The sequence below is a fragment of the Phalacrocorax carbo genome, chromosome 1, assembly GCF_963921805.1.
Source record: "Phalacrocorax carbo chromosome 1, bPhaCar2.1, whole genome shotgun sequence".
Taxonomy (NCBI): domain Eukaryota; kingdom Metazoa; phylum Chordata; class Aves; order Suliformes; family Phalacrocoracidae; genus Phalacrocorax; species Phalacrocorax carbo.
Window position 1 is genome coordinate 71,611,264 of NC_087513.1, and position 26,526 is coordinate 71,637,789.

Here is a 26,526-nt window from a genome sequence, read left to right on the forward strand (position 1 = left end):
AAATTCTTATTTTCTTTCCTCAAGCATCTAGCCTGGAATTCTTTAGCAAGCTACTATTAATTTGTCTTGCTATCTTTATTTACAGCTGGCTGTATTACTCATGACTTAATTGTAGAGATCCTCCATTGCACAAATCGATACCCAGTCCAGGAGGAATGTCTTCTAAGTGTTTGCGGGTCTGATGAATTCTTACAAAAGTAAGTACCTCATTAAGAGACGGTATTGGGTATGTATTGTGTGATATAAGCTGTGCATTTAATGCACTCTGCTTCCATGCCATGTAAACAGAATCATAGGGAGAGTTAGAGTATTATGTTCCAAACACTTAAGGCATAGTTTCTGAAACTCCTGGAACATGTGGTACTTCTTTTCTACAGAGATGGTAGCGTGCTCTAATGGAAGGATTCGAATCCTGGCTCCTTTATATAAGCTTTGTGCAGCCTTGAATAATTTGTCTCACTCCATTGTCCTTCTGGTCTTTCTCTTCCATAATAGAAGAATGCTGTTACTTCCAGTACCTCATAGGATTCTTATAAGCATGAGGGGGTATGCAAATCCCCAAAGGGGGAAATCACCAGAGAGAGGAGAAACCATACTATACAGCTGCAGAGCAGGTGATTTTTCTTCACATCCAGTTGCAACAGTAGTAAAGCAAATGAAGTCAGCACTTTGGTACTGACTGCGAGTTGAAGAAAAACACATTATGCATACAAACAGGTCTTTCTAAATGTATGTAGTCTACAAGTAAGGCAGTAAATGCTCTGATTCACATTAATTCAAGTAAACTCTTGTGGTGGTTGAAAGTATTACTGGACTCAGCTAGTTGTTTCTTGCCCTCTGGCAGCTTAAATTCAGCTGTCAGCAAAAGTGAGCAGATTTTGTGTTGAAGCAGCTAAAGTGCAGGCTCTTGTCAGCTGTGCTGTAGGGACAGTGACTTTCAGCAGAAGGGGAGAAGCTTGCAGTTCTCTGGTAACACGTTAAGTTGGCACTGCAGGAGTCATAGCTCATCTGTTAGAGACTTAAAAAGTGTTAGATAAAATAGTATACGTCTATAATTGAAAGGGAAATTTTTAGAAGCAGTCATATTTGCAGTACGGCATAAAGATTACCTGAACTAGCCCAAAGCAAGTCAGCCTGACTAATGAAAGTAATGTAGTTGTGAAAGCAAGTGTCACACTGTGTAAATTAGCTTTGCTCTACAGCCAGCTTAGACACCTCTACTCTTACACAGGTATGCAAGTCAAACGTTCAGACGTTCATGGTGAATTATGCTTTGCAACTGAAGATGGAGGCTTCAACATTTCTGAGCCAACTCTTGTTCATTTCTCCATAAAGCAGGAGGTGGTACAGCAGAGCACTGTGCAAACCATTACAATGCTGGAACCGCTGAGCAGAGAATCAGGTCATACATAGATCTGTTAATTGCATAAGAAGGCCAGGGCTTTTTTTACTTTCTAGTCTCTTCTCATTTCAAACTAATTGCTAAAGAAAATGGAAGTAATGAGTCATTGTATTGAGGGTGAGCTCAGTGTGTTTCAGTACAGTGTACAGTATGTTCTAAAGAGTTTTATTTTCACTCTTGGGAAGAACGCATCAATAGTGGACTGTTTAAATTCCTGCCCTTGCAGAATCTCTGCACGTTTCATTAGCAGTGAATCACGGCCAGTAATGTTCTCGGCCTTTTTTCCTTTTCCTCTTCACTGCCATGCAGAAAGCACCGAGCTGCACTTCTGGCCTCAGCAGCTTGTAATTCTATACTATGCCGTACTTTCAGCTCCCTTTCTTCTGCCTTTTCATCAGAGGCCTGTATCTGAAATTTGAAACCCCAGACTGTAATGATCCCTTGGGTAGCTTAACACGGCCTGTGGAGTTGCCTCAGGGTGAAATTTTTCATGTGTTTGGGCTATCTTTTAGTGCAAATTGCTTTCCTCACTATGTTGCTAACAGAGTGATTTGATGTACTTGTGCAGAGTTCTTCCCCAGAAGAGTATTTGGAAATCATCCAGGGATGAATTCCAGTAGAAGTTCCCCAAGTTATGAGACAGCAAAGGGAATAAATACTCTGCTGCTCCTGCTTTACTGTAATCCAGAAAAGACTAAAGTGAAGCCAAAATGGTGACAGGATGAATTGTTCTCAGACCAGAGTGGTTTAGTAAAGCAGACAATATTGTGAAGATCTCTCAGAAGCTCTCATTTACTAATATATTGGTCTGTATTAATAAGCACTTCACCCTGCCTCCTTCAGAAGCACCTGAAAGACTTGATGATTTCGGGAATTTGTTTAGCTCTGAGTGAGATAGAGAAAAAATATTTGTGTGCTAATGACCATTACAGGCAGCACCACAAGATTTCATTATCCGTTATTCCCTTCCTAATGAGATATACTTGAGCTCGCATCCTATCTGATTCACAAGTAGAATACCATATTTCTAATATCCAAATTTAAAAAAAAATCAGAAGGATGCATATAGGCTACAGGTCGGTTCATAACTAATAGAGCCATCTGTGAAATTCTGATTTGGAATCTTATTTGGTTTCTGGTCTTTAAATTCATTTTGTTTACTGATCAGAAATCCTGGCCTTGCCTCAACCTGCAGGCTTTCTTCCTACGCCTTCTTTTCCCACAAGTTTTTCTTACGGTGCCTGTAGAAGCTATTAGGATTCATTGCCACCTTGCTGCTGCCCCTTCTGTCATTGTAAGGCCTACGTTCGTTACTTCTCTGCTGATTTGCTGCAGTTCCTTTCTGAGATGTTCAGTGTAAGTGCATCTGGAGGCAGAACCCTATCTGAAAGACATACTCCTTGAAAGGAGGAGTAAAACCCTATCTGTGTCATCAATTTTTACCACTACTCATGGAAGTTTATCTCATTTTCATATATATCCACAGACCCTCCTTCTCTGGGTTTCCTAGCTGTGGGTGTGATCTCCACTCACACTTCTCCTGTTCATGATAGTCTCTTATTTCTTGGAGGGCCATCTGCTGTTTCTAAAAATTCTTTGCTTTATCATCCCACCATCCAAACCTTCTACATTTACCTTTAAATCTTGCTCTCACAGTTTCCTGTCTTTCCTTAGGCTTAGGATCGGTGCCCCTGAAAATGATTTGGTGATGCCCTTCATGAAAGATGTTATCTAAAAATAAATTAAATTGGGGTTAAGCAGCTTGTCAAAATAACTCCTAGCACTCAATGCCAGTAGCAAGCCAAAAACAACCCTTCTCATGCAACAGCAATGAATCAATCCTCCATTTAGACTTTTGCCTTCAGAGCTATAGGCCACAAGCTCAGAGCATCCTGAAATGCCTAATAAAACAAATCACATGACAGTATATAAGAATACAGGCACTCTTTTTTTATTTTTTTTAAATTTTATTTTATTTTTTAATTGGTCTGTCTGTTAGCAAGGGGTGGCAGTAATGCAGTCCCAGCAAAGGAATGTAGTTGAAAGATATTTATAAGCTTTGTTCCTAAATGTGCCTTTTTCTTTTTTTTTAGGCATCAGATTTTTAAAAGAATCTTTTCATATGTAGTTTTAATTCCATCCACACTCTACCATAGTGGAATTTGCACAGTTACCTTACTGCTTTGCAGTTTGGCCAACACAGTGAGCAGGGGTATGGAATAGAAAAGTCTAAATGCTTATCATTTATGCTCATATGCTTGCCTGTGACCTTATAGATGACTTTTTTTTTCCTTACTAATTCTATTCTCTGAGAATTGAGATCTAAATAAGAATTGGTTTTCACTCAAAGTGAAGTTTAAGCTATTAATTATACGCTGGGCAGAGTTATACTCATGCAGATTGGGATCATAAGAAGCAAGCACCTTTTGGATTAATGTGTTCTTTGTAAAACATAAACTTCATTTTCTCTTGTCACTGCAGATTAAGTTTCTCATTCAGAGATGCTGCTCAGCTGAGTCTTTTTTTTTTTTTTGTAAAAAAAATGTATTGAACTGCATTAGGATTTGGAGCTTATAGTACATCACAGTACCTTGCTGAGGGCAAGCAAAATCATCTAGTGGTGTGGGATTCTTAAGAGACTGAGGGATTTTTTCCTTTCTCTGCTTCTGATATATTGTGGGACCACAGGCAAGCCAAGTTACTTTGACCAGTTCATACCATGTCTTTTAAAGACAAAAACTGCCTTTTGCATTTTGTCTTTTGTCATGGCATTCTCATTAAAGCTGTATTGTCCACGAGGTAATTCTAGCAAAAAATAGGGGGAAAACTGTTAATAATGTTGTACCATTTTTATTTGTGTTTCCTTTACACAGTTCAGAGCACTGTAAACCAGATACAAATAATCACGCTGTCTCCAAAGAGGGTTAGAGTAATTTTATCTTAATAGTACAGGTATAGTAGCAGATCTGCATAGTGTGTTACAGCCTGCGGTATGGCTAACAGGTAGTCTGTCAATCAATGGCAAAGCTATGCCTCTGTTTCTTGAAGTTCACTTTTCATCTAGACCAGGTTTCCACATTATGTTATTGAGGTATTAATCCATTTTGTCTAGTCCCTTGTGTCACAATATATTTCAAAACTTTTCTTTGTATTTGTGCACATAAAATCCACTCATTAAACCAACTGTATGGCCAGCGCTTCTGACTGCCATGTTTCAGGCAGCATTGCTATGTCAGTAAGGTTTGATGATATGTGGTATCTGCCTGACACAGCAGAGCTAAACACAAACCACTAGCATAAATGTAGTTATACAACAAAATTCAACTTCCATTGGTGTAGCTTGTTTCACATGGAAGCATGATGACATGGAATAGTCATACTGGCAAAAGATAGTTTTTATACGTCTGTGATACAAATTTGTAACTACAGAGTACAGCTGTATCAGTTTACACTAGCAGAAAACTCCTATGTATTGGTATAACTATACCAATTTCGGTCATTGGCTTGGTGAAATGTTGGCATTGCAATGGGAATCTGTAAAAGCAACACTGGAGGAATCAGGGAAAAGTGACTCAGGACTCACAGATGTGTTCCTTTGTAATTTTCTTGATACTATGCCTGTCCTGAGGTTGAAGGTAAGGCAGAATAGAAAGAGCAGGAATAATGGTGGGGTAAAGGTATAAAACAGGTGTGAGGCAGTTATAAAGGATGCAAGGATCATGGGAGAGTTCATCATTAGAGTCAGGAGGCAGACATGATTAGGTGAAATGAGGAGAGGAAGAAGTTTCAAGAAAGCCATGTGTAGGCACAACACAGATATGTGCTGAGGAGGAACAGAAGAGAATCTATGCATTGGTGCAGTCCCAGGAACTGGGGATCTGTCACTTGGACGTTTGCTTGTAAAGGGATTTGAGAAGGGTTGAGGAATAACAGTGGTACACTTTCCATCAGCACAGGTATTTAACTGTGTTGCGTTACGCTTACATCTGTATTTTATGCTCTTAAAATCAAGGAATTTTGCGAATGTATGGAAGCATTATCAGAGGACCTTGCTGTAGGTATTGGTTATGCAAGATGGAAATGGATTTGTCCTCTGTGACCTTTAATGTATTTGTTAAAAAAAAAAGAAAATCCTATATCTACACTTACAACTTTTGTGACCTCTAATAAAGAGTATATATTTTACTTAGTTATGGTGTGGTGTAGTGTAGGTACAGAACATTTACAAGATATATGAATTCCCTGTAATTGTGCTAAATGGCAATTATGTACAATACATTTTTTTAAGCTTAACCATTCATTTGTGCTGCAGACCTCTGCTGCCATGTGAGATATGAGTCTGTCCTTCTGTCCCCTAAGTCACACTTTCCATGATTTACTCATAGGGCAAGTGTTTTTTGGAACTAAATCCAACTAGTTTTGTTCAGACATTTCATCAAAAGCCATTTTAGGTAGAAAGAAACACAGTTTACATCTGAACTAGGTGCTTTCCATGGCACTTGACAAACCAGAAAAGAATCATCTTTCCTTCATGGCCCAGGGGGTCCTGAAACAACTTACCATGCTATAAATCTGTATAAATATGGAATATCCCTTTTGGCACTTGTGTGGCTAGAGGCTCAAAAAAAGCAACATGAATCTAATTGAACATGCACTAGGGTTGTAACTGATGATGCATATTAACTTGTTTTGGTGACGAATTAGCCTTTGCAAAAATCAGTGTCATTTTTCCTACCCATTAATCCCAAAGGATTTTTTAAAAATATGTTTGCCTTAACTCTGAAACAATTTTTGCATTATTTCACCTGATTAAAACAAAAACTAGAAGGCAAACAATGAAATTATTTTTGTTCCAAGTAATTTTAAAGAAGTGATAAACTGAAGCTAAGTATTATAACTTAAAAGAAGGTGCCAAGAGTGATAAGTGGAATAGAAGCTGCTCTGAAGGGGCAAATAAGAATAAGGACTTCCCCTCTCACGGGGTGCTAGAGCATCCTTGACCAGCAGAGTAGTTTGTAGGAACCACTCCAGCTGAGTGAGTAGAGCTCACTGACCTTAGCTGGCTTATGATTTGAGAAGGAGTAAAACCAACTCACAGCTTCTTTTACCATCTCTGTGTGAGCTGCACAGGGTGGGAACTTTGATTTCTTTGAGAATCAAGGGCCACTCGACTTAATGTATTTGATTTTCAAACTTATAGTTAATATTTGATTTCAAGTTGGATTTCAAACACTGCAAGTCATTCTGCAGTGGTGCATTCATAACCAAGATACTTTGTATAAATTACACTAATTTGGGAGCATGTGCTGTTTGTTTAGGACATTCTTTTTCTGTTTCGTTGTTGTTCTGTTACAGCAATCAAAGATACAACTAAGCAATTATTCTGAAATTGTTCCACCAGAAAATATGCCAGAACAAAATGCCATCAGTTTTCACTGAAGTAGGTACCAAGTACAGTTTTCATATTATTCAGTCTGATTTGTACTTAGAATGTAGTCCACTGGTGCTTTTAGGAGAAAAAGGGGGGGGGGGGGGGGGGGCGGGGGAAGAAGGAAGTGGCAAGCAGAGATAACCATTTGGGCTTTTTTTCCCCCCCAAACTGCAGTAATCATACTTTGGGCAGCCATGAAAGTCTTCGCAAGGCAACTACCTGCATTCAGCTTCGACTACACAACGCTAGTAATTTGAAGCAAAGTTTGGCTCGAACGGTATGTTATCTTTTTTTGCTCCTCTTTCTTTCAGCATCCCTGAAGGAATAAAATTCCACCAATCCTTCTAAGCAGTAACCTGCAATAATAATCAGAGAGAGATTATTTGCTTTCCTGAGAATGCTTAAGTTGTTGCTGAACTCCAGTTGAAACATCCTGGGGAGTATCTCTACTTTGCTCCTGTACTTGTATCTAGTGAGTTACTGTGGAGAACACACAACTAAAAAAGACCAAAGGTTACCTTTCTAGAAAAAAAGCCCAGTTTTGTCAGAATCTAATGCTATTTATTTCAGGTGGTCAGCGAATTCTTATTTTTGATTGGCCTTTCTACGTTTTTAAATATAACTAGGGCAAAACCACTCAAAGTGTTATGTCAAATGAATTAGGTCTGGATTCTCATCATCATCACTGAAAACCAGGTAGGTTGATAAAAGCCAGAATCACAGTTGCTGTGTTTGTGCATGTGTGATGCATACTTGTGTGTGTGCATGTGCTTGTTTGTAGACATGCTGAAATGTCTACATGTAGGTGTATGATTGTTTACAAACAGTAAAACATTGTTTTATCATCATCTTAAACCCAGGTAGATTCCTATTCAGAATATTTGAGCATAAGCTACCTTGCAGTATATTACTGAGATGTAATGACACGGACCTGTGCTACTAAATGTGAGATTTATTGCCAGTGGACCACCTTGAATTACTTCCAACCCAAAGTTTGCAGTACAACAGAAGCTTTGTTCTGGGCAGTGTTCACTGGTAGTGTGTTGACTCTGTTCACAGGTAGTAACAATTGCCTGCTTTGCATAGGTATTCTGTCAGCCTGAGTCTGTCAATATATGGCTCAGTTGGCAGTTTTTAAACACAAAAAGGCAGGGGCTTTCTTTTCATTTCTATTATGTGTCACCATTTGAAACATCAAGTTCAATATGTTACATGGAGCAATAAAAAAGGACTGTAAAGAGGACAAATATATATACACACACATACATATATATACATATGAGGTTTTTTTAACATTTTAACAAGTTTATAGATAAAAGCAGAATAATTTAGTGCTGATACGTACAATCTTGGCTTAAATTATTAGCATTCATCACTACCAATATTAATCACTTAATTATTTTTTGAAAACCATTGATTCTTCTTGGTATAGCATTGTCCAAAAGAAAATAAATTAGAAAACATGGAAGCTTTCATCACCAGGTCACTTATTCAAAAATTTTTCAGATCAATTAATTTCTAACTGCTTGCTCTCAGTCTAGAGAAAATAAGTGGATATTTGAATATACCTTCAGAAGGGAGTGAGCAAGTGCCCACCTCGTGTCCTTTCTCACCCCATCTCTATATCACAGTAGCAAAAAGAACACGTCCAGTGACCATTGGAATGAGTTTTGTATCTGCAAGTTGTTGAGATTGAGGTAGGAATCACCATGTGATTTCTATCATCTGCATTAAACAGATTAGATGGTCATCATAGCCCTTTCTGTTGTTAGATCTGTGACAAGACATCCTGTATTAGGAGATGGAAAACTTCATTTTTCTCTATAGTACTGCCAAAGAAGGGATTGAGAAAGGTGGAGTGTTGGTGATTAGTTATAATTATGGATGTGTGTAAGTATGTGTAACAGTAGAAAAATTAGTTTTTGGGGTCAACATCTCTATCTTTTAGATGGAATAATATATTATTGACCCTTCTGCTGGGCAGTTGCAGGTGTCTAACATCTTCTGGCTTGAGAAATCAGTGACATGAATTAGAAGTTTGGTATGAATGCATTTTGCTACTTATATGAATACAGCATGTGGTGAAAGTATTTTTTACATACATATACTGAAAGGGGAGCCTCAGAAAACTTTCTGATAATCTCTTCAAACTTCTAAGCCAATGATTGATTCTTTAGAAGTTACTCTGTCTTCAAACAGAAAAAATAAAATATAGAGCAAATGACCTATTTGCTGTTTATAGATCTGCTATTATTATAGATCTTAAAAATTATCTGGTTTGGAGCCTAACTATATCTTCAGGAGTCTCTTCTGAAGCTTTAAAGCTTGTTTGTGTGCAAAGGAAGCAAAACTCTATACCAATGCCATCTGGAGACTGCCTTCATGATTCTTGCTTACCTTACATAACACTGTTGAAATTGGGATGCAGAGTTAAAAATATCTGTCTGTACATGCAAATTACAATTATTTTACTATTATGCTTAATAACCAATATAAATAGATACTTATAAGTAATGTGCAACTATTATTTCTTTTTAAAACAGACAGCTTATGAACTTTGGCTAGTAACTGAACATTCACAGTTCTTTTGTCATTTCAGCTGAAAACATATTTTTTAAGGTGAATACTTGCTTCCTTTCCTTTTGTGAGAAGCTGGCATTCTGTTAGAAGTATTCAGAAAGAGGAAATTGTCTTGAACTGAGCGGTTACAAGCAAGAAATTTGGCCTGGGGCTTTACATTGAATCACAGGTCTTTCAGCCAGTGTGTGACCTTTAATTTGATTTTGGTTTTTTTGAGACATAAGTTTTATCAGCCTTAACACTCTTGAAAAAAATTCTTTTAAGAACCGCATTTTCAACATGCTGGATTCCTGCTAAACTTCAAAATAAAGCTTATACATAGAATGTAAGGTTATCTTTATGATATGGAAACATATTGAATCTCAGTTTTATACCGTCTAGCCAGACAAAGAATTTCTGTTGACAGGAGTGGGAATTCTACACCTGGCAGATTTTTCTCCACACATTGAAATCTTAGGAATGACAATGAAAGTGGAAAAAATCCAGTAGTCTCCTTGTAAAATGGTGGCCCAGTGTACATGGGTTACAATAATACTGAATCGCGACTGCTAGATTATTTTTGACTACACACCTGTCCTAGTCTGTATTTTAACCTAGGAGGTCTTTATGAGGCAACTCTTAAGCACAAACTCCACCAGTTGTAGTGGGTCAGAAATATGAATTAAATTCATAGTGGCTTGGTGGTGTTTAGGAAGAAATGTGCAGTGGAACAGTGTAGAAGCAGAAAACTTTATCCAGATACCATTTCCAGGGAGCGCTCTGCCTATCCGACAGACCCATTTTTTCAGAGTTGTCCCCACACACTGATTATCTAGGTAAGTCATGAATTTTTGCAGTGGAGAAGCAGCAAAGAAAATTTATGAATTTCTAACAAGAGCCTCACTTGCCTTCCAGAAAGGGATTTTTGGACTAAAGCAGCCAGCAGGTGATATTCCCTGAAAGTTCAAAAGCATTTTTATTTTCACATATACCAGTGTTAGTGGTGTTAATATTTTACCAGGCATAGTGTGTTGTGTTAACATTCTGAAGATAATCACAGACACTAAAAGTCAGTTGTCCAGCATGGTAAGAAGGTGGGGGTTTTTTTCCATTATTTAAATGTGTGTGACTTTAGAGGGATTCTGTAGTACCTCAAATAGAAGGGAACATTTTCTTGTGTTTAAATATCTCCAGAAATCGTGCTACTGTGAAATGCTTTATGTTCCATTAATATCCTCAAAGTCTCCTTCAACTCTTCTGCGGTTTGACAGGTCTAAATGAGGTTTAATATACTGCAATGCACTGTGGAGGCCAGGAGCATCTCTTGACGTGTCATGTTTTGGAAATGGTCAGGATTGCCAGGTAGAATAATTACAAACAAACAAAAATAGTCTTTCAGGCATGTAACTAACAAGCTTGGAAGACAAATTAGCAATGTTCAGGCCATTAGAAAACATTTATTGTCTCAAAGAATTTGTGGAACTATAACTAATAACCTACAATAGGCTTTAACCAGGAAGGGTGACATTTTAAGATATCTTCAATGAATTATTGATCACCTCTTTACAGTAACTGACACAGCTCTGAAAGCTTCAGGCCATGAAGTTACTTCAGGTTACTAATAATAGCAAAGAACACGAGCAGCTCTTGAGCTGGCATAAGTCATAGACCCAGAGTTTTCCTCCAGCTCCAGGGCATGCTTGTGGCAGAGCACTTGTACTGGAAAGGAGAGGTTCTGCTTGCAGGCAGCAGCACCAGCAAGTCTGTCAGGACCAGATGAACTCTAACAGAGGAGACACAGAGTATGGTGCATTGAAAGCTGCAGTGTTTTGTTTCACTCTGAACGCAGTTCTGTAGGTCAATTTGGTTCTACTGAAACCTGCTCCAGCCACAACTGAATACAAGGATCTGAGGTAGCGTACACTGAGCTCAGTCAATTTTGTTGTTGCTGTTTTCTGAAACTTGCAGCTTTGGTCATAAAATGCATTTGAAAGTCACAGACTTAGAGGCAGTTTATGGAAAATAAATTTCCCTCCCTCAGAATTCATATAAAAAGATGTGAAAATAGTGTGCTTTTTTTTAAAAACAAGCAAACAAAGAAACAAACCAAGGCACAAACTTTGAGACTTTTAAGGTTCTTCAGCTATCTCAGACAGTTATGTACATATGCAGCTACTGTTTATTTTTGTGAGTTAATTGGCACCCAGCTGAGGAGAGGATTTGACCTGTGATTTATAGGATCCTTCCAAATTTTGAACTTTGGAATATGTTATTTTATAGACATCTCCACTAAGGTTGTAGTTTAACTAGTGTCACAGAAACATCTTCATATCTTGACAGCCCTTCTATATAGTAATCACCCTGTATTCAGGTGCTAAATAATTCATATATACCCATATATATTTGTCCTAGTCTATTAGATCTCCTTAAGCTTCTGGGTTCCTATCAATCACACATACCTAATTTCTCTGTAAGCTTCAGGGCTGCCTCCTTCAGTCTGTGTCACATTGTTCCCAAGTTCATCCTTCCCTGTCCTCTAGCCCTGTCGTTGTGTAAGATCAAGGAGGAAGTTTGTCATTTTTCAGTCCTCTTCTGTAGCTCAAGCCTTGTCCCTGTGATTACTCAGTTCAGATGTGCTCTGTTATTTGTAAGGTCTCCAGAGGTGGCAGTGTGTCAGCTATGCATGCAGTGACATTATAAAGATGCAGGGTGGGTTTTGCAGAACAAGTACGCTACTCATCTCTAGGGTAATGTGACTTGAAAAATAGTAATAAAAAAAGGGGATATGATCTACTGAGAGTCAAGATGGATGCGACTGACTATTGCTATTTCCTTCCTGGAACGGATGCTTCTGACTATGGTAGCACTACAAGATATTCTCAGGGCTTGAGGTGTTGTACCAGTCCTCTAGCATGCATTGAAGCAGCATGATAGCTGTCAGAAGTCAGGTGCTCCAAGCCTTCAAGCATGGTATGGGCAGAAGACATTAATTGTGAGCAAAACCAGCAGTTACTAGGTCAGAGTCATATGTAGCACAATTAGTGCTGCACTCAGGAAGTTGGCATCCATAATCTATTTTTGTATGTCTTGTAGTAATCTTTGTAGAAGCAACTCAGTGGGGTTCAGACATGGATTCTGAAATCAGCTGAGAAAAGACCATCTACTCACAAATGCATCCCCCAACCCCCAAATACTTACCCTGTCTTCTCCTCTATAATAATATTTAATACTTTCATGTCAATAGATTGAGGTAAGGAACACAGGTGTTTGTGTAAGATCAAATTCCCAGACAAGGTGGAGCTTAGTGCATAGCTCTAAGACACATACATTGAAGGCTTAATGAATGAGAATGTTTTTCTTACCTTCACCCCCTTCCATTTCATTCATCTAATTCATCTTTCACTTATTGCCATTATGTGATAAAAGAGATAGTAGCACTCCAGATGGGAATTCTTTACAGAACATCTGTAATGTATCTAGCTCAGCAAGATCCTGCTCCTTAAATGGTGCTAAATCTCTATATAGCGATGTAAAGCAGCATTAGTGTGAATTAATTCATATGCATATTTAAATTGAATCCAACCATAGCAGAGACACAAGTTGCTCAGAAACATTAGCTTTAGACCACTACTATACTATAATTAACTAGAAAAACCTGCTAGTGTGGTCACCTTATTCTGAACAAACTTTGGTTTGAATTCTCTAACATTCAAATTATTAGAAGGCTTTTTTAGCCAACCAAATAAAAGACTGATTTTTTTTTTCTTTAGAAAATACAAATTTTCTTTCAAATTCTCTTTAAGAGGGGGGGAAAAATCATTAACCATATTTTGTCACTGTCAGATTACGTTCTTCTCTTTTTTTTTTTTGAAATTTTGTTTGTTGTCTGAGCGTTACAACAGTAAAAGATGAACAGAAGATATTTTTTTCTTACTCAGATATTTTGCTTAAGGTTAAACCATTTTGTCTTCCCTTCACAAAGGACTTGAAAGTTTCATTAGTTTAGTCTAGCCTAAACTGGAGTCACCTCTCAGATTTTTCTGTATCCTTGGCCAGATTTAATTTCTGTCCTCTACCTCACCTTTGAGCAAATCAATGTTTTAGATCAGCACACACATAAATAAATAGGCTGTAGGCTGGTTGCCTAAATTCTGCCCATCCCAGCCATCATTTGCATTTCTAAAGATACTAAGAAAAATAATGTCTGGCAGCTGTCCTAGCCACTATGGAAACAGAAGCTCATCACCACTAGATGCCTATGTGCTGTGCTGCTTTCCTGCTTCTGTTGTCTTATTTAACTATTTTCTCTCCCATCCCCCCACCTGTCCCAGGATTTTACCTGTTCATAAGTGTCATTTCCTTTGTAATCCTTCACCTGTGAATTTGGGGTCATGCTTGTCACAAACTCCTCGGTAACTGTTCCCTATGAGTTGTAGGGATTTGAGCTCAACCATGAGTCAGAAAAAGGGCAGAATTTTCAGGACATGCCTACAAGCTTGGCAGTACATGCCTAGCATGGGCTGAGCTACCTCCATGGGGTGGAAGGAGTTAAAGCATAAAAGGCAACAAATCCATGGGGCTGGAGAAAGGACTATATCTGAATGGGAACAGGTTTGGTCAGCAGAATGTGTCAAATAAGGCAAAATAACAGAATTCTTTAGGCTGGAAGGGACGTCATGGGCTCATTTAGTTCAATCCTTCTGCTCAAGCAGGGTCAGCTGGAGCAGGGTGCCCAGGACCATTCCTGGTTGAGTTTTGAATACCTCAGCAGATATTCTAACCTACTCCACAACATTTCAAGGCAACCTCTTCCTGTGTTTGACTATTTCTACTTGTATTAAGGTGGAATTTAATGTGTTTTAATTTGTGCCCTTTACTTCTTGTCCTGTCAGTAAGCACTACTGAAAAGGGTCTGACCCCCTTGTCTTCATGATTTCCTATTAGATATTTGTACATATTGATAAGATTCCCCTGAGCTTTCCCTTCTCCAGACTGAACAGTCCCAGCTCGGCCAGGCTCTCATCATACAAAAAATGCTTTGGTGCCTTGATCATCTCCCCTTCAGAGGGGTTGCAAAGGGTAGTACAGATGTTCTCCATTCTGTTCTCTCAGAGAAGGAAGCAGCAAACTGATTTCTGTTTCAGGACTAGTGTATATTGCCATTGCAAAGGGGTGCCTTCTGCTGTCTGTAGCAAGAAAGCAGAGGCAGGGTTTACTGAGGCCTGGCCATAGTCTTAATCTAAATGTAGTTAGAAGGAACTACTGTGATGGTCCTGTTTGGCCTCCTATATAGTACAACCCAGTGTAACATGAGAGAGATTCACCAAATAAAATTTCAGACCCAAACTTCCTGAACACTCTGAGAGCTCCTAAAAGAACATGATGACTGGAAAATACCAAGCAAATATCTCCAACTTACATTCTTCCTATCAGAATGCTATATCTCACTATATGCTTCTCTTCCACAGCATGAGGATGACCTAAGACGGTTCAGTGTGAATCAGCTGTTAGAATACACTTGTGCCTGGAGACTGACTCGGTAAGAACACTGGTATTTAACAGTATTTCTGTTTGTTCATATTTGTAGTGAGCCTCCTGGCCCCAAAGGACAATTCCGAGACCTACTGGGACAGGAATGATTATCAAAGAGAAAGAAAACTGGTTTAATGTTTTAGACCCTTATTTTCAGACCTTATTGATTGCTTAGCAAAAATCAATAATCATTTATCAATCTGTGTAATTTTCTCCCATTCTCTCCCTTTCATGTCATTGAAGATTTAATTACAGCTTCCATGTTTCCCAAAGATTCCCAGGCTTGAAGAATTCATTATTTTAACTTGTGCATTGCTCTTAGAGAATTTTTAAGAGTAAATACTGTAAAAATAATAGATTTCCTCTTCATTATGCTTGTGTTTTCACAGTTGAGTGATGTTTTGTTTTATTTAATTTTTTTAATGCAGGCTAGCTATGACAACTTTTTAACTTGGCACTCAAAGTGCATCTGACTTTAAAGCCATGGACAAGCACTAAATGAAATAGATTCCTCATTCAGCTTTCATTATGTTCTGTTTCATGCACTTAGATAAAGAAGATGTTAACACTTTTTGCAATGTTTTTCATCAACGTGTACTTTGCCAAGAATGGCAAATGCCACACCTGTCATTTAGCAGATGGAGGAAAACAGAGAGGCAGTGTCTTGTTCAAGGTGAATATCTGGTGCTTACTGACGACCCATCTGGTTTCCTAGGAGCATGGCCCGAATTTCCATTCTGGCTTTTGCTAGAAAGAGATCAAGCTAATCGTACAGTCTATATGCACACTACTTATTGACTGTTTTATTTCTTGTGATGTAAAGCTTGTGGCCTTTTTGACTGCAAAGAGTCTTCAGAGGGGATATGTGATAAAAGATGTTGAGCTGCAAATCAACTATGGTCTGCAAAATTTCCTCTGATACTACAGGGCAATGAATAACTGATAGCACAGGCAATAAGTACGTTCTTTCTTCAACACAAGTTCAGTAAATATTGAAGAAGTAAAAGCTTGAACTGTGTTTGATCACTATTTCCTGCTTGACGGGTAGAAGAACACATTTCCCAGCAGTGACGACCCAGAAAGATCTGTGGTCAGGTCCTGTGCTCTGAATTGCATTTCTAACTTATCTGAGAAAAAAAGGGGTAATAGCTAAGTGACAAAAGTTTGCTGTCCATAATGTTCACAGGAGCTGCCTGTGATGATTTGCAGAAGGATTTTACAATGCTGAGTTGAGTGTGTGATAAAGTGGCAGATGAAATTTTGAGAAGATAAATGTAGATGGGAGGAAGAGGTCTTAAATTCACATATGAAATCATAGGCTCTGAGGTGACTTTTACCACCAGCAGTGAGTTCTTGGTGTTATAATAAATAATTCTGAATATCAGCTTGGTGCACAGCAGCTGCAAAAAAAAAAAAAAAAAGATAAAACAAATGTTGCAAATTATTATGAAAGAAATTAAAAACAAAAGACCCCCAATATTATGCCACAGTATCAGTGTAGGGTGTTTGTTTATCTTGAATACAGCCAGCAGTTCTGCTTCTCCCATTTCAAATATGATGTAATAGACTGGAAAAGGTGACAAGAAGGGCAGCAAGGATGCTCAGAGGAATGAAATACCTTTCATATGAGAAAAAAATATGTAACAATATTTTTAATCCTGATGAAGAGATAACAGAAGATGGGTATTTTATAGATCACAAGCCTATGAAATAGAGGATCACAGAGAATGTCTGGAAAAAATGGATCATTTACTGTATTTTCCAATGTAGGATACAGGGGGAAGCGAAAGTGGCAGATTCAAACCTGACAAGAGTAGGTATTTCTTTGTATAAGACCTAATTAAGTAACGTCTGGACTCAGCCTCACTTACTCAGGACTGTGTCCAGGTGATTTCTGAATACCTCCAAGGAAAGAGAAACAACAACCTCTCTGGGCAACTTCTGCCAGTGCTCAGTCACCCTCGGTACCTCCTGTGTTTCAGTTTGTGCCCATTGCCTCTTGTCCTGTTACCTGGTACCACTGAGGAGAGCCTGGCTCCATCGTTTTTGCATCCTCCCTTCAGTTGTTTACAAACATCAGTAAGAATCCCCCTGAGCTTTGTCTTCTCTAGGCTAAACAGTCACAGCTCTCAGTCTTTCCCTATACGAGAGATGCTCCAGTACCCTCATCACCTTAGTGGCCTTTCACTGGACTCTCTCCAGTACATCCATGTCTCCCTTGTACTGAGGAGCCCAGAACTGGGCACAGTACTCCAGGTGTGGCCTCACCAGTAAGAAGGGAAGGATCGCTTCCCTCAACCTGCTGGTAATACTCCTCCTAAAGCAGCCCAGGATACCTTTAGCGTTTTTTGCTGCAAGGGCACAGTGCTGGTTCATGGTCAGCTTCCTGTCCACGAGGACTGCCAGGTCCTTTTCTGCAAAGCTACTTTCTAGACAGTCATCCTGCAGCAGTACTGGTGCATTGGGGTATTCCTCCCCAGGTGCAGGACTTTGTGCTTCCTTTTGCTGAACTTTATGAGGTTCCTGTCAGTCCATTTCTCCAGCCTGTCAACATGCCTCTGGATGGCAGTATTATCCTTTGGCTGTATCAGCCACTCTTCCCAGTTCTGTATCATAAGCAAACTTGCTGAGGGTACACGCTGCCCAATCATCCAGATCATTAAGGAAAATGTTAAACAGTACTGGACCCAGGACTGACCTCTGGGGTACACTGTTACTAGCCTCCAGCTAGACTTTGTGCCACTGATCACCATGCTCTGGGCCTGGCCATTCAACTGGTTTTCAGTCCACCTCACTGTCTGCTCATTCAGCCCATAGTTTATTAGCTTCTTTATAAGGTTGTTATGGGTGATAGTGTCAAAAACCTACTATTTCATCATGGAAGGTTATCAGGTTGGTCCAGCACAACTTTCCCTTGGTGAATCCATTCTGACTACTCTCTATCACCTTCTTGTAGTTCATCTGCCTGGAAATGGTTCTCAGGATCAGTTGCTCCATCACCCTCCTAGGGTGATGCTGATCAGCCTGTAGTTCTCTGGGTCCTCCTTCTTACCTTCTGGAAGACTGGAATGACATTTGCTTTCTTCTAATCTTCAGGCATCTCTTCCAACCATCATGTTTGTTCAAAGATTATCAAGAGTGGCCTCACAATGACATCAGCCAGCTCCCTCAGCATTCCTGGGTACTTCCCATCAGGGTCCACGGACTTAGGTGTGTCTAGTTTAATTATTCTGTAACATGATCCTCATCCCCTTCCTAGTTCATTCCAGGGACTTCTCCCTAGAGGCCATGTCCATGAGACAGCACCACACTAGACTCCTTGCACATATGCAGTCTTCCAGGGGTGTACTTAAGGCTTGCTCCAGGATGTGCATTACATACCTTCCATGCTACGGTATGGAAATACCACCATGGTGGACTGCCTCATGTAATGTTGGACATTTTGAACTGAACTCCTCCTTTTTAATGAATTAAAGTCCCGTGTGTCTTAGTAACACTGCAGAGTCATAGAGGGCCTGGAGTAGGTTCCCACTTGGTGCCATGCTGGGTGCACGGCTGGTTCTATCTAACCATGGCTATTCCAAGTATTGTAAATACAAGTTTCATGCACTTGTAACTTAGGGATCAAAAAATCACTCCATGGAGCAAAGTTCTCTATCACTGTTCACATACTCTTTTTCCCCATTGGAGGTAACTAGTTTGAGCTGAAAGCACTGGCACAGTTATGAGGAAAAGGCACTTAGAATTGAAGCACCGTCAAAATGATAAGGTGAGCCATACAGTGAAGAAACAGCCCTTATTCTTGTAAGTAGTGCCACCGGAGTGTTTTTTTGTGCGTAGGCCAATAAATAATATATCTATTCATAACCACTGTTTCTAACATAACATGCAACAAAATCTTTGTGCTTATTCTGCACTAGGATGTATGTTTGCAACATGTTCCCATGCAATGCTACAGGCTTGGGGAGGAGTGGCTGGAGAGCTGCCTGGAGGAAAAGGACCTGGGGGTGTTGGTTGACAGCTGGCTGGCTGAACATGAGCCGGCAGTGTGCTCAGGCAGCCAAGAAGGCCAGTGGCATCCTGGCTTGTATCGGGAATAGTATGGCCAGGAGGAAAAGGGAGGTGATCGTGCCCCTGTACTCGGCACTGGTGAGGCCGCACCTCGAGTACTGTGTGCAGTTTTGGGCCCCTCACTACAAGAAGGACATTGAGGTGCTGGAGCGTTTCCAGAGAAGGGCAACAAAGTTGGTGAAGGGTCTAGAGAACAAGTCTTATGAGGAGCGGCTGAGGGAACTGGGTTTGTTTAGTCTGGAGAAGAAGAGGCTTGAGGGGAGACTTTATCGCTACCTGAAAGGAGGTTGTAGTGAGGCGAGGGTCAGTCTCTTCTCCCAAGTAACAAGCAATAGGACGAGAGGAAACAGCCTCAAGCTGCACCAGGGGAAGTTTAGGTTGGATATTAGGAAAAACTTCTTCACCTAAAGGGTTGTCAGGCATTGGAACAGGCTGCCCAGGGAGGTGGTTGAGTCTCCATCCCTGGAAGTATTTAAAAGAAGGGTAGACGTGGTGCTTGAGGATATGGTTTCGTGGTGGACTTGGCAGTGATAGGTTAGCGGTTGGACTCGATGATCTTAAGGGTCTTTTCCAACTTTAACGATTCTATGATTCTATGACTCTGTGTTATAATTCATCAATTCTATATCTAGCTAGGGCTGTAATAGAGGTAGAGTAGATGGGTGTAGTAGAATGAGCTCAACACAGGCTGTGCAAATCTGTCTGGCGCCTAGGAAGGCCAACAGATTACTTTCCCATATTGCTGTGCCTTCACAGCTGTGAGTATTTAGATCAGCTATATAAAATGATGCTAAGGGTTGTCTGCCTGTACTGTAGTTACATTTCTGATTGTAGCACTCAAACATTTATGTTTTAGAGAACATCTTGACTGAGATGCTCAGTCAGCTTAGATCCATCAGAGGAGCAAAAGAACTGTTTGAACTGGCTTGAGATGAAGTAAAAAGAATGAACTGGAACCATACCTCTGTAATAATCAGATTTGCTCTCACAGGCAAATGTGAACAAATAAAACTGGCAGCCACTACACTGCTTCATGCACTGATTTTCATAGCTTGAAAACCAAACACAATGTAAATCGAGTGCATCAGAACTGCAGTCTGTTGGCCCATAATCTCTTGAGACCAAGGTGCCAGTAACTCTAACATGATGGCTAGTCTGATCCATGCAGTTAGGCACAGCTTAGTTAGGCAGCATGGTGATAAACAGCATTTTATGAAGGAAACTTAGTATTGCTCCACAGTAGGTGCTGCTGCCAGGAAACTGAAAAATGAATGCTGTAAGTATATGCTATATACTTGTCTTCCTCCCATATAGACCAGCTGGGATCTAAGACTAACTCTCTCAAGTTGTTTGTACTTTTTTCATTTCTTTTCAAAACCATTGAACCATATTGCCTTGATAAAAGCTCCAAAATTTTCTTCAATGTCAAAAAAACACTAAATGTTCATGGGTTGGTTAGCATTGCAATATTTATATACAGCTGTAAAAGATGTACAAGTATGAAGTATGTTTGTATGATAACCTATGGGTATTATTAGTTATCTAGCAGCCAAAGATTCAGGATAGCATTAATAGAAGTATTTTGATCTTTGTTGCAAGTTGCTGGATTTGTTTGCTATTAATTATGTAAAATTATGGCTACTTCATACAGAAAATTGTCTAGGGTAGAATAAACTGATGGAAAATATGCTAATTTTTTGAACTAGTATTATAGCTTATGAAATTATTCTGAAACTGGCATTTAGGCCAAACATGCTAATAAACATGCTTACCTGTATGCATCAAGGCAACAGGGCAAGCTGGTATGTCCAGAACTACTTCTGAGCTGGGTAACAATATGAAAAAGATGTTATGCCTGGAGACTTGGTCAAAGCAGAGCAACAACTTGTATTCGCTATGATTTAACAGGATTACAGGAGGAATTGCCAGCCAGCTACTCAACACACAAACTGCCTGGTTTGATAAGGCTAGTGCAGACTGAAATTAAAAAGCTGTAAAGGCAAGACCATCTGTAGGAGGAGGCGAATAGTAGGCATCTATGGGGAAATGCACTCTGGTATTAGAACAGGGAAGGTCACCTAACATTCCTCTATTCTGGATGATGATTTCAGTGCAATGACTCCTTCCTTCTCTTGCCACACAATATAAATAATGAAAGTCTAACCACATACCATGAAACCTCTACTTTGGGCTGTAGCTGCAACTCTAATCTCTGATTGCTCAGGTAGCCCAACTAAGATGCATGAGGACGCACTCAATTTCTCTGTAAACAGCAGTCCATTTGTTGTGAAATAATCAAAATACTTTTGTGACTTTCAGCTACTGGACTGCAATAGGGGGCAAATTCCTTCTAAGCCTTCTGAAGAGAGAGAACCCTAATACAAAAAGGGTCAGTGGGAAATAGAAGAGGAAAAAAAAGTCAAGGATAAAGTGATGGAGTAAAACAAATAAGCATCGAAGAAAGAATATCAATTGAAATTTCCACTTTTTCATAAAAGCAAATGCAAACTCTACTTCTGAGGACCAGGCCGTCAAGGCTATAATGTGCCCATTTTACCAATCAGTAGTGTCTAGGCAGGGTGTGGAAGTGTGAATTAAGGTTTCTGTATCCTTTCCTGAAGATTTGACTCTCTACAGAGGAGGCTGTCAAAGGAGAAGGAATGTGTATTGATTTGTGTAACAATCTTAGCCATGTTCTCATAGAAACTTTTTTGTTTTGTTCCAGCTGAAAAAATAAATGATGGCTAGAATTTCACTATGCATTAAAAACAGAAAATTACACAAATGCTTCTTAAAAGCAAAACTCTGATCCTGGTTATCTGTTGGGGATAGCACTTGGATCCTGTGGTTCTGAAATGGTGAGATTTACAGCTGAAGCATCAGGACTGGCGTTTAGTGTAGAGAGGTATATAGTCCTGTTCATAGTCCTAATTAATTTAGTGAATCTTTGCTAAGGCACAGCAATCTGCCTGTACACAAACTTTGTGGTAACGTCTGTAGCATGACAAAGGCATGGGACTTACAGAGTGGTGTATGTCTATCTACAGATGTAAACCAAACTCAAAGCTTAGGTAATGCTATGGAAAAGGTAGTTGCTCAAAAAGTCTGAGAAGGTAAACTTGAGAACTGGAAGCAAATAAAGTTTGATGAATTATGTAGCAATGGTGTCCCTTTTTATAATATACTGTTTTATACTTGTGACTTAGTATGGGCTTTTTAACATTGAGCTTTTCCAGATGTTTTGCCTGATTCTCTGCAGCTTTAGTCTCTGAATTGAGTAAGAAAGAATGCATTCTAGCATGTACTTAAGTCCATCCTTCTTCAAGGTAATATTTAAGCACCTGATTGACCTTAAAGAGTAAAATGGGATTTGGAGTTCAATAGACACTGAAAGAGCAAATCACTTACTGGAGTTCTTTCACTTGGGAAATAGGTATCCTCCAGGTATAAGTAGAGTTTTACATCTATGCTTTGTGGCAAATGGCTACCAAAAATCCATGGAGATTCAGGCTCAATTACATAGTGTCTACATAAGCACTTGTCCTTATTTTACACCAACATAAAATTACCATCATTTAAACTATTCCCAATTTATAGAATGTAAAAAAAAAGCACAAACTTGTTCTCTTCATCCAGTTGTTATTAACTTGATGTTGTTTTCTTTTTTCCAATTTCCAGACAAAACCTTTCTTCAGTTATTATGAAATATAGAGGTCAAGTGGAATATCTATTGCAAAATGAGGTATTTGTTCTCAGTTTGTAATACCAGAAAAGCATTAACTTCTACATGAAAGGTATCTAATTATTAATCTGTCTCAAATGCAATTAAGGAAGACTTTTAATTAAGGCTGTTTAACCTGACTTTGAATGGATATAAATTCTCTTAATAAAACTTGGCTTGAGATCAGGAAGAAAGTTCTATAAATTTAAAATATCAAAGATGAATGTTTCTGAGTGTCAAGGAGCCTGTAAATAAAAACAGAATCATTTGGGTTGGCAGTATAATATTTGGCATTAGTAGAGGTATAATACACTATACATATCTGCAAAATTTGTCCCTGATTTTACAAACCCACAAGCCAAATGTTCGCATATTTAGCATATATATTCAAGCATGCAATAGTTTGCAGGATTAGGTTTAGGCAGCAGAATTCATAAGAGCTTTATTTTAAAGTATTGTAGGCTGCCAAGTGAATGTTACATGCCTGAAGGAAAAACCTCTTAGGAAATCTTCTCTGCTAAATAATGTCTAAAGGACAAATGCATAGCTGAGTGACAGCTTGCAAGAAACAAAACGGCTATTTGATCTGAGTTTCAGGTTGTCATGCTAACTGACTTTCTAGGGTTTGGAACTGGAAAGAAAATAAAGGACATTAGTAAAATCAAAGAATACTGTTGTAGCGTGGAGATATTCCAGTGCACCCCTTCCAGAGTTACAGCTCATCATGCTGAAGTATAGATTTCTTTGAAATATATATTAAAACATAAAATTCTTATTTTGTTTTAGAAATCTGTCACCTGTATTCAAATCCCAATTTTAATATTTCCGGATATTTTTGATCTATAAGTATTTCTATTTTGGATAGTCAGAAAATATACACGTACAAGTGTGTATACATATACACATATATATAAATGCACATATACATACAGACAAGTACACAAATGCATAGATATATATCAATTAATATGTAAATAAATATATGTGGATAAAAATAATCTACATTTTTCTGTAAATCTTTGACACTTTTCTTTTGCAAAATGGATACCATTTTAAAAGCTGTTGAACTGTGCCTAGCTACAAAATAAAGCTCTGGTTTTGATACTGTGTAGGTATTCACCAAACTTTCCTTTGTAAGCAATTTCTCAAAGGGGACAGTTTAGTGTATAAATTGTGATGCAGTCATAACCATTTGGAAAATTGAGGTCTCCAAACTCAAATGTATATATATATTTCTTCAATGAAGTAGACCCCTCAGTGTAGTTACTCACATTCACTTGAAATTTTAGGTCCTAAAGTAAGAAGATTCTAAATTCAAAGAAAACTATAATGTCAGCATTAATGAGGCATTATAATCCACCCTCTGGAACTGATGCTCTGTAGTATTTCTCAGACCTATAATAAAGCACTCTTAAATTTGTTTTTGCTAAAGATTTTTACCTTAATTAAACAATTACTTGAGATTATTAAATTTTTATAAGGGAAGACAGGACATTTTTCAAATATTCATGCTATGCAACAAATATGTATGTGTTACCCTAGAGCTAAATTTCTCCGTAGTTTATTTTTTTTAACAAGGTCTGTTCTACACAGGGACTCTCAATATAGTTCATATTATTCGCTTAAAAGTGCAGGATTGCAAATTAATGACATAGGTCGGATCACCATGCAGATGTTTTCATTCAGAGGCATCAGAGTGTATGGAGCTTTTTCAAACCTATAATTAAAACTAGTGTTACTGTTTGGCCTTAGCAAGTGGCTTGAAAAAATATGGAGCTGTAATGTAGTAAGTTATACTCATAAATATATAGTAAAGAAAGCAGAAAATGAGAACCCTTTATTTGTTCTTTGAATCCTTGTTTATTTTCTCTAACATCTTATTAGATTCCTTTAAGAAGGCTTTATAACTGCCTCCTATCCCAAGGTTACATGGCAAAAATTACATTGATTTTCAAAGCCAGTACTCACATCACTGGGAGGATTGTTACGCTTCCTCTGATTCATCACAATCCACCCTCAGCACACTCCAAACTTTAAGCCACTGGGAGCTACTCCCGTGTACTAAATTAAGTACACACGTACCTGCTTAAGTTCTGTACTCAGCTGGAACATCCTTAAGCATTCAGTTCTAATCAGACAGATCTTGAGGTTCTCAGTTAAATAAAATCAATAATTTTTTTGCACATTTATCTACCTACTTCCAAATTTGCTTGTTCAAGGATATCTGTTGAAAAGCCTTGGAGATACCAATACTTCTGACTTATGTGACAAGCCCACTGCCATTAGTAGTAGTAATGATCAATATGTGGAAAATTCATTTTGTGATGGATAATGCCTATATAAAATGAAAAAAAAAAATGTTTAGGATATTTGGCACAAGGTGAGAGTGGATTGGTGCTGTTGGGGATGAAATGCAGAGTGTTCCCAGAGAGTGTGTGCAGTCAGACAGTGAGCCATTTTGATTGCTCTGGTAATCTTTTGACATGCCTTTAATTTTTAAATCTATTCAGAATGTACTAGTAACATAAAAAGAAAACTTTTAAAATTTGTATTACAGAGTGTAAAAGTTCTAGAATTAAGTAAAATATTTTTATCATATAAATTTAAACACCAAAATATCCTTCAAAGGTTCTGGTATTTAAATATGTAGAGGGGGAAAAACATATACAAGATGTTAACTATAATTCTTTTGGACTTTCAGAAAATGTAAAACTTCTGTAAGAAAGGGATCTGTCTTCCCTCCTTTGGGACAAAAATCAATGTCCTATGTCTACATATGGAAAAAGAAAACTCCTTACATGATAATATTCAAAAAGAGAAATAGTGTGAAAGAAGTTATCATTCATATTATACAGCATTACACAAGCTTTTTACACACTTACTCTCCTTGATCTGCAATATGTTCCTCAGAAGTAGCTACCATATTAACAAAATCTATGTTATAGTAGCTTCTAGAAAATATTAAATACTTTGTTGATTTATCTCTAAACAGAATACTGTATTATACAGAAACTGATACATTCCTCAAGACACCAAACTGTCTTTGTGGAAGAGCATACATATGAATGTACAAAAAAATATAAACTGTTGAGTTGTTTTTTTCTGTCCAGCAGTACAGCTATTCCTCTACTCAAGAATTATACTGGTGTATATCTATGGCTCGTACTGCTCAGAAATTGCCCTGCATGAACGTGCCTTTACAGACATAATCCATATCCACTTGTGATGAAGAAAAATGCTAAAATAAAATGTATTTAAATTAAACGCTAAATTAGATTTATATTTAATTTTTAATTATAGACTACACATAGTCATTAAAAATTATGTGTGTGTATATATATGTACACATTTCTTCAACAACTTCACAGTAAATCAGGATGTATAATTCTTCGGTTTTGTCAGTGTTATACATGGTAATAAAGTCATGGCATTCTTACAGGTTTCTACTTCTGATGGCAATGTATGTGTGCATAGAGGGTAAATCCTGCAAGAGTTCAATGTAAAAATCTAAGTGGTTGGAAAGAAATACAAAATCAAGGAAACGCATTCCTCGTAAACTGACAGAAGGGTGAATCGACTTCAGACCAAAGGAAGGTCTAAAGTTTTCAAGAGATCTCAGTCAGCCATAGCCTTTTCCTTTCCAGAACCTCTAGCATGAAAAGGTGTTGCTGTCTTTAATTACTAAAAAACCCCAACAACTTGTATTTAAAAGACTTCTGACCACCAAATATTTGAGGATCTTTTATGTAATTCATTCCTGCTTTAGTTCTGCTCAAGGCAGGTAATATGGAGTTAGTAAGGTCAATATAT

At 38.3% G+C, this 26,526-nt stretch overlaps 1 protein-coding gene across 2 annotated transcripts in view; it reads left to right on the plus strand.

Moving 5' to 3' along the window:
- The window catches only part of PIK3C2G (phosphatidylinositol-4-phosphate 3-kinase catalytic subunit type 2 gamma), a 210,664-nt gene that overhangs the window by 23,601 nt on the left and 160,537 nt on the right, over positions 1–26,526 (plus strand). For both annotated transcript variants that reach the window (XM_064459408.1, XM_064459416.1), the window contains 4 exons: positions 86–197; positions 7,008–7,110; positions 14,861–14,931; positions 22,674–22,737. In XM_064459408.1, the coding sequence (XP_064315478.1) occupies positions 86–197; positions 7,008–7,110; positions 14,861–14,931; positions 22,674–22,737 (350 nt within the window). The remainder of the gene's footprint in view (positions 1–85; positions 198–7,007; positions 7,111–14,860; positions 14,932–22,673; positions 22,738–26,526) is intronic.